Source organism: Aplosporella prunicola, assembly GCF_010093885.1.
Source record: "Aplosporella prunicola CBS 121167 unplaced genomic scaffold K452scaffold_13, whole genome shotgun sequence".
Taxonomy (NCBI): Eukaryota; Fungi; Ascomycota; class Dothideomycetes; order Botryosphaeriales; family Aplosporellaceae; genus Aplosporella; species Aplosporella prunicola.
The window spans coordinates 829,302-836,005 of record NW_022983541.1 but is presented as its reverse complement, the minus strand read 5'-3'; the positions used below and the strand labels follow the sequence as shown (position 1 = coordinate 836,005).

General features: G+C 48.9%; 4 protein-coding genes across 4 annotated transcripts; 2 read left to right on the top strand and 2 right to left on the bottom strand.

The window, feature by feature from the left end:
* Window positions 1-370: 370 nt before the first annotated feature.
* K452DRAFT_298523 (uncharacterized protein) lies at window positions 371-827 on the bottom strand (the record flags this gene model as incomplete). Its single annotated transcript, XM_033542129.1, has 3 exons — window positions 371-472; window positions 585-720; window positions 775-827. 3 exons carry the CDS (start codon window positions 825-827, stop codon window positions 371-373), a joined length of 291 nt encoding a protein of 96 aa, XP_033397576.1.
* A 500-nt stretch (window positions 828-1,327) lies between these two features.
* K452DRAFT_333652 (uncharacterized protein) lies at window positions 1,328-2,392 on the top strand. The gene has a single exon (XM_033545178.1). The coding sequence runs from the start codon at window positions 1,461-1,463 to the stop codon at window positions 2,073-2,075; it is 615 nt and encodes a 204-aa protein (XP_033397575.1). The 5' UTR covers window positions 1,328-1,460; the 3' UTR covers window positions 2,076-2,392.
* A 14-nt stretch (window positions 2,393-2,406) lies between these two features.
* K452DRAFT_287835 (uncharacterized protein) lies at window positions 2,407-3,533 on the bottom strand. Its single transcript, XM_033540545.1, has 2 exons — window positions 2,857-3,533; window positions 2,407-2,807 (listed from the first exon to the last, which is right to left on the bottom strand). Exons 1-2 carry the CDS (start codon window positions 3,475-3,477, stop codon window positions 2,760-2,762), a joined length of 669 nt encoding a protein of 222 aa, XP_033397574.1. The 5' UTR covers window positions 3,478-3,533; the 3' UTR covers window positions 2,407-2,759.
* A 1,743-nt stretch (window positions 3,534-5,276) lies between these two features.
* On the top strand, window positions 5,277-6,576 carry K452DRAFT_287834 (uncharacterized protein). The gene has a single exon (XM_033540544.1). The coding sequence runs from the start codon at window positions 5,299-5,301 to the stop codon at window positions 6,421-6,423; it is 1,125 nt and encodes a 374-aa protein (XP_033397573.1). The 5' UTR covers window positions 5,277-5,298; the 3' UTR covers window positions 6,424-6,576.
* Window positions 6,577-6,704: the final 128 nt, after the last annotated feature.

Genomic DNA, 6,704 nt, shown 5'->3' with positions numbered 1-6,704 from the left:
GGGGGAGGACCATCTGTATCTCTTCGCAACACTTGTACGTTCCAAAACTTTCCGAGGTCATTTTGCCCAGAGCTCGCGCCATGTCCGTGCCGAAAGGACCGACTTCGTCCATCATATCGCAGTAGCTTTCATTCTCGAGGAGCTTCAGGTTATTAGCGGCTGCAATACCAACAACATAATCTCTCAAGCCGCGGTCCATTGCGGGTGTTGTGGTGTAGATTTCCTTGATGATTTGAGGCAACTTTGTGAAAATCCGGACTGATCCGCCAGTGAACTTAGATTTCGCATAGTTCTTTAGGTCTTGCGAGCCATATATCTCTCCCATGGCGTACATGCGCACGTGAAAGAGTGCATGTGAATACCTCGGAAGCTATGTCTTGCCTGGAGGCTTACCGAGCGAAAGGAACTCAAGCATGGCCTTGACGCTTTCTGGGCTGTCATGATTAAGCTCAATGACGCCCTCCTTGGATTCCTGTTCCGCGATGTCAGCTTTACAACACTACACGTAAGCCGCTCGGCCTTCCCAGGTTCTCCCAGAAGATGAATACAGTCTGGGCTCGTTTCCACGCTGACTTTTTACTAACCTTGAACCCCTTTTGTGGGTCGCATGCATTCCTCAACACGGGGCTCTGTGAGAAGAGAACGAGCTTGTGGACCTTAAGTTCGTCTCCGTTACTGCATTTGACTATAAGGTCGGAGTATTCGCCAGTTTCGAAAAACCTGTTGGTTCGATCAGCACGCATTCGTTCACGGAAAGTGGAGGGAAAGTCTTACTCCCTCAATCCCTTCGCCATGGATGCAGGGGTGCCAGTGCTTGCCCAAGCCATGGTGATTGTGAAGTTGTAGAAATCCGAAGTTGTCTGCCGGTGCGCTTTCGCGCGTGATTTCGAGGGCTGGTATTGCCAGGAGTCGGAACGAGAAACTAACCGGAGCTTGACGGGGTAGAGGGAAGGTTTAGAAGCAGGTTGGCGGGAGAATATATATGTGTGTCGGGGGTCAATGCGCTATGGCGCTAATACAGATTTGGAACATGGTGAAAGAAAGGGTCTGCGGACCAGTCAAACGAAATCTTTGATTGCAGGCAGGCACGCTAGGTAAGGTAACACTTTAACAGATCCTTGACTATTCACCTGTTTCTGCGCCTTTCCCATAACCACAACAACGCTAACGTATCTGGGTCATTATTTAACTGTGCGATGCGGCGCCCGGCCAACCTGTTAAAGTCATAGAGTGAATGTTCGTAACATACAAAGAGTAGTCTTGGGCCACGCTATAAGAGTACCCGATCACTCTCCACTTCCTGGCCACTTTTCGTCAACTTTTTGACCAGCCGTCCAAGATAATTGGCTAAACTTTTCCTTTTCATACAAAACCTTCTAACCACAACAATCGATGCCAACTAACAGTAGGTTGCTAAGAAAGCACCATGAACCTAGGGATGAACTAACTAAGTCAAACAGATGAGAGACGTCTCGCTTTTCAACCTTACCAGCAGCGAGCGGCGTGCGCTCCTGAAGGGCAATAAGATCACTATCTGTCTCGAGATGTCTGGCCGCGAAATCTTCACTGCTGGAGATTACCCGAAGCTTCTGATGTTGTCCGTTTCAGACATTGGCAAGTTCGGTAACGACACCGGTTATGGCACATTCACACTCCCGCGAGGCTCTGCCAGTTCATCCTCTCTTGTTCGTGTCCTGAGGTACCTTGTCTCCTCCTGCAGATTCCACCTGCCCATTACGGTTCCGCTCTCGGGGGATATTTGGAATGATGTAATCACGTACCAAACTACCATCAGTCTGGGCCTCAAAGACTTTGAGTGCTCTCTTGGAAACGACTTAATCACTCTAATCCACAGCCGTCAGCCCACTTCTCAGGAGTTCCGCGCCTTCTTCAAAGTTCTACCCGCAGATAACCGTGTCATCAACAGCTTGGTTCATGTCACGGCTTGGCGCCGTCGTCATGGCCGCTTAGCCGATGAGGGCATCAAGGCATACATCGAATCTCACCCTTACCTTCTTCAGCGGTTCAAGTGTATTGATGTGGTCGTTGCTTGGAAAGAATGCCTAGACGTCTAGAGGTAGAGCATCGGAGATGACAAAGCACGCTTTGTTGTTTGGATAAGACCAAAGGCTGTGTACAGGTGATGGAAAGAAATTATAGTTACTAGAGGGTAAAAGACTAAGACTTCATTACCGATATTAAACACCATTGGTTTCTCGAATATTCGTTTGGACACACGAGGCAAGTTCGAAGACGGAGGAGCCAAGGTACCAGTCCCCGAAGTCAAGCGCGACCATGGTTATGGATATACAGCATTGGCCCATGATTCTTTCTGTATCTTTTGCCACACTACGTGAGATTAGATCTGTGTGTGGGTTTGTAACTTACTTACGCTGTCAAATTCGTACCCTTATACATTTATATATCTTTATCTTCACACTCTTTTGACTATTTTCATGCCCTCGCATTCTTAAGTTTTTTACATCTTCGTAGAGAACCCATATTCATCGTATACTTGTGTAGTTATGTCTTTATAAATCCTAACTTATCCTCGCTCCTTTTCACTTTTATAGGCGTCTAGTAAACTCTGACCGTAGTACCATAGCTTGTGATAACTACCTAAGAAGCAATTAGTAGGTAGGTAGACTATCCGCTGGCAACTATATTTACCACCATCGGTGATGATGTTTAGACGAAGAATGCTATTATTTGAAGATACCTGAACGTATGAAATTTCCGAGATATAACAAACTGGAAACCTATGTCTCTCCTTCCGTTGGGTCTGGTTTCGGCTGACGAACCATACACTGAACCAACATCAGCATCATCTACACAAACTTCACCAGACATACCCACCACATGATGCACCACGCCCTCCTCGCCAAACTGGCCCAAATCAAAAGGTACATCTTTCGCTACCTCAAAGCCCATCTTCTCATACAGGCCCTGTCCCATTGGTGTCGCCTCAACAAACGCCTCCAAGCCCATCTCATCCGCTTTGTCCAGCCCCCATTGCAGCAACACACTGCCGGCGCCTTTCCGACCATGGTCCGGATGGGTAACAAGAGTGGCCAGATATATGTGCGGACGCGTACCCATCACCTCTTTGTGCCTACGGAGAATGGGCTCAAAAAGCGCTTTGTAGACCGGGGCGTTGAACTCCGGTATGAGTTCATCATCAGTGATAATGGTCTTTTTGTCCATTTCTTCTTCAGTTCGCCCGTGCTCGTATACATGCCATCTGGCGCATGCGATGATCTCGCCAATGTCGGTGTCCGTGATCTTGAGGAAGCGCGCAGTTGCGTCCTCACGAGCTATGCGCTTGCGCGTCTCGGTGAGCTTTTCCAGAGACTTGGCGGATGGCGGACTGTTATACAAGAGCGCACTGATGCCTGATGTGGAGTAGTAAGCTGCATGTAGAATTTGCGTCAGTCGCGGGAAATCCGCTTGTTCCATAGGTGAGAGGACGAGTGTCATGGTGAAATATGAGTCGTGATAATAGGATACGTGTGGAAGTGCGAAAAAGCTCAAAGGATGAACAGACTCTGGAGAACCACTGTTGAGGCTTTTGTTGAGTTATTCGCTAGGCAGCAGTCTGGTGGTCAGCTGCCCAGTAGCTATCTCAAAGAGGCAGGCGGAAATGCTAGGCTATGCTTGAAGCATCAATTGGAAGTCAAACAGCCGAATCTCTGCCTAGTAAGCCTAAAACAATAGTCTCGCAGAGAAATAGTCGAAAGCGGAAGAGAAATTCTTCATAAAAATTAGATATTTGAGATTTTAGATGTATATTTAAGTTGTATTAACTTCCATCCAAACATATCGTCTTGAATATTTCCGATGGTACACAGTGACTGACCATTTCCGATGTTTCTGAAGAAGTCAATTCCAGATCGATGGTAAGATTGGCTATGGTCAAAGGTGGAGTTTAGTCGATATGCAGGAGCTTAGCCGGAAACAAGTCTAACCGTTTAAGGACATCTTCCTGGAAAGTGATAGCGTTGGACAAGCAGCTATGCAAGACGCGCGACGCGTAAAGAGAGACGCGTCAAGCCTGCTGTGACAACACTGCATTTCCCCTGCGTCAAGCGTTTCTCACGCAATCTTAATCTACTGCCATGCTACTACTGCATCGTCGAAGCAACGCATGGGCCAAAATGTGTGGGTGCTAAATCAAAACATTCGGGGTAAGCTGCAGGAACATTGAGAATAGTCCCGTCTCACCGCTTATCTTCACAAATACGGAGGTGATTGTCGGTCCCGAGTCAAGTTGAATTGCTTTTCTCAGATGGCAGTGGTGTCACAATGATCTCAAAAGACAGCAAAGCCAGGGGAGCGGCTATACGATAGCATAATTTCGCGGCTTATCGCTGCAGTTAGGCCAGGGGAAGCTGGCTTTGAAACGTGCATCCCAAACGCATCGTTGTGTCTGTCACCCTGTCACGCCTGTAAACAGCGTAAGCGAACACAGAGTCTTGTCAACAGGCATCCCGACCAGTAGCACAGCACCAACCGGATGTATCGGAACGCCCCCGTTCAAGGATACTCAAGTGGCTGGGAGCCGTTTGAGCCGCTCATGTATCTCAATCTGCCATTACCTCTTGCACTGCAAGGCACTGACGTACTTACGCGGGGGGGTCAAAAGCGTCCTGTAAAAGACCCCTGCTGATCCCGAGCGTGGAAATGCAGTATTAGACATACATTAACTTCGGATAAGGATACATTCAAGAAGTTGGAACTTGTTGAGTACCAAAAACCTACGGTATACTCAATTTTTTAGAACCCTGGCACCATATGGAAGTTAGAAATATTCTCTCCCGGTCAACGATACAATAGTTAGCAGACGATCCAGAGAAAGTACGGATACAACTTGGATGTGAGCAGTAACAACAACTGCATGCTTTTCTGTCCAGCAGGGGGTACGGGGAACTGCGGTCCGATCGCTTCATGCCGCTTCTGCCACAGAAATATGTAGGATCCCAGGTACAACCTCCATGTGCGAAATATTCCCCTTGTGTCCCTCTTTTCTTGTTCTTTCTTTTGCCCTTCCCTGTATTCTTTCACGCAGGCAACGCCTCTGTTCTTGGGTATTTCCTTTCTTAAAAGCCATTGTCTTTCGGCGTCGTAGTGTGAGCAACTGTTTCCATTGACTTCACGAAAAGCCATCTTTGGCAAACCATTAGCCTTGGTAGGTTCTAGGTTAATAGAAGGTGCGGTAGATGTAAGAAGATCGCTAACATTACAAGCTGTTTCAGTCACACTCAACGAATTGTCGAAATTTCTCTTCCAAACCACAGCACCATGTATCTTTTTTCATCCAACCGTGCGAAGTCCGCCACCCTGGCTCCTGAGAGAAAGCCAGCCAAGCAACCACAAACGGGAACCACAACATCTCAGCCGATAAAACAAGAGCCAGTAAAGCAAGAACCGGTGGAGCAGGAGATTGTGAAGAAAGAACCGGGCCCGGAACCAGGCCCATCAGAGTTCCCGAAGCGAGTCAAAACGGAGGACACCGAACCACCAGTATGGGGTAAACTTCCGGAGAAGTTAGAGGACACGCCGCCGAGGCCGATGCAAGAGCTCATCGAAGAAACCGAAGAAGCTGATGAGCAGCTCGTGTTTCCTGAGCCGGGTCACGAGGATGACTGTTCGCCGGACTCACCAGCCAATTGTTCCCATATGCAATGGTTCGAGCATTACAATCCCAGCTGGCGTGGCTCGGCCATCCTTCCCGATTCTGCTCTCGGCCGTGCTATCGATGGTGGCCTGGTGTACATTGCCGACAATGGGGATATCCTTCCATGCGTGAAGGAGGAAGGGTCAGCAACAGGCGCCGAACCAAAGGAGGAAGGAAATGACGACGACGACGGTGACAAGATGATGGACGTAGACGTAAAGAAAGAAGAACCCGAGCCCGACCAAGAAGAAGGTGGTGTCGCAATCAAGGAAGAAGACTCTCACGAGAAACACTCCGAGCCTGAGTCTGATTCGGACTCGGACACATCATCGGAGAGCAGCTCCGATTCAGACTTGGACTCCGACTCTGACAGCGGTTCCGACGCCGATTCAGACAGCGATTCAAACACCGAGTCGACGTCGGATTCGAGTTCCTCATCCTCCGATTCCGACGAAGAAATGCCCGACTCCGAGGGGGAGGAAGAGTTTGGCGACGGCATCAAGCCTCTGGACGTCTCGTTGAAGAACTTCGCCGAAGCGATACAGAACACTTCGGCCCAGATCATGACTGCGCTCGCGCAGATGAACTACATGATCGCTGTCAAGGACGAGCTCCTTGATCGGAAGGACAGGGAGTTGAGGATTGCTAGGCGGACCGCTGCTGAGGTGGCCCTCCACCGACACAAGCGGAGGGCTGTTTGGCGCCGGGGCGTGGACGGTGATGGCCGCAGCTACCTCTACAAGGTTTGATTGGGGGTGTTGGTCCCAAATTGGGCACTTGTCCAATCTCTACTGTTTTTCTTTTGAAGTTGTCTTGGTGATGGCGTTGTTGCGGTTCACTTTTGTCTTGGGGGTTCTCTCACTCGTTGTAGCTATTACTGAAATATTGTATTATGTCGTACACCGATCCAACCTACTGAACATTCGCCATGTCTTTGAAAAGCTGTCGGAGCTAATGCGCTATCATCTACGGATCCCCTGGAGTCTTTCGTGTCCCATATTCCACACTTCCGGCTGGAAAAGTTTTGCAA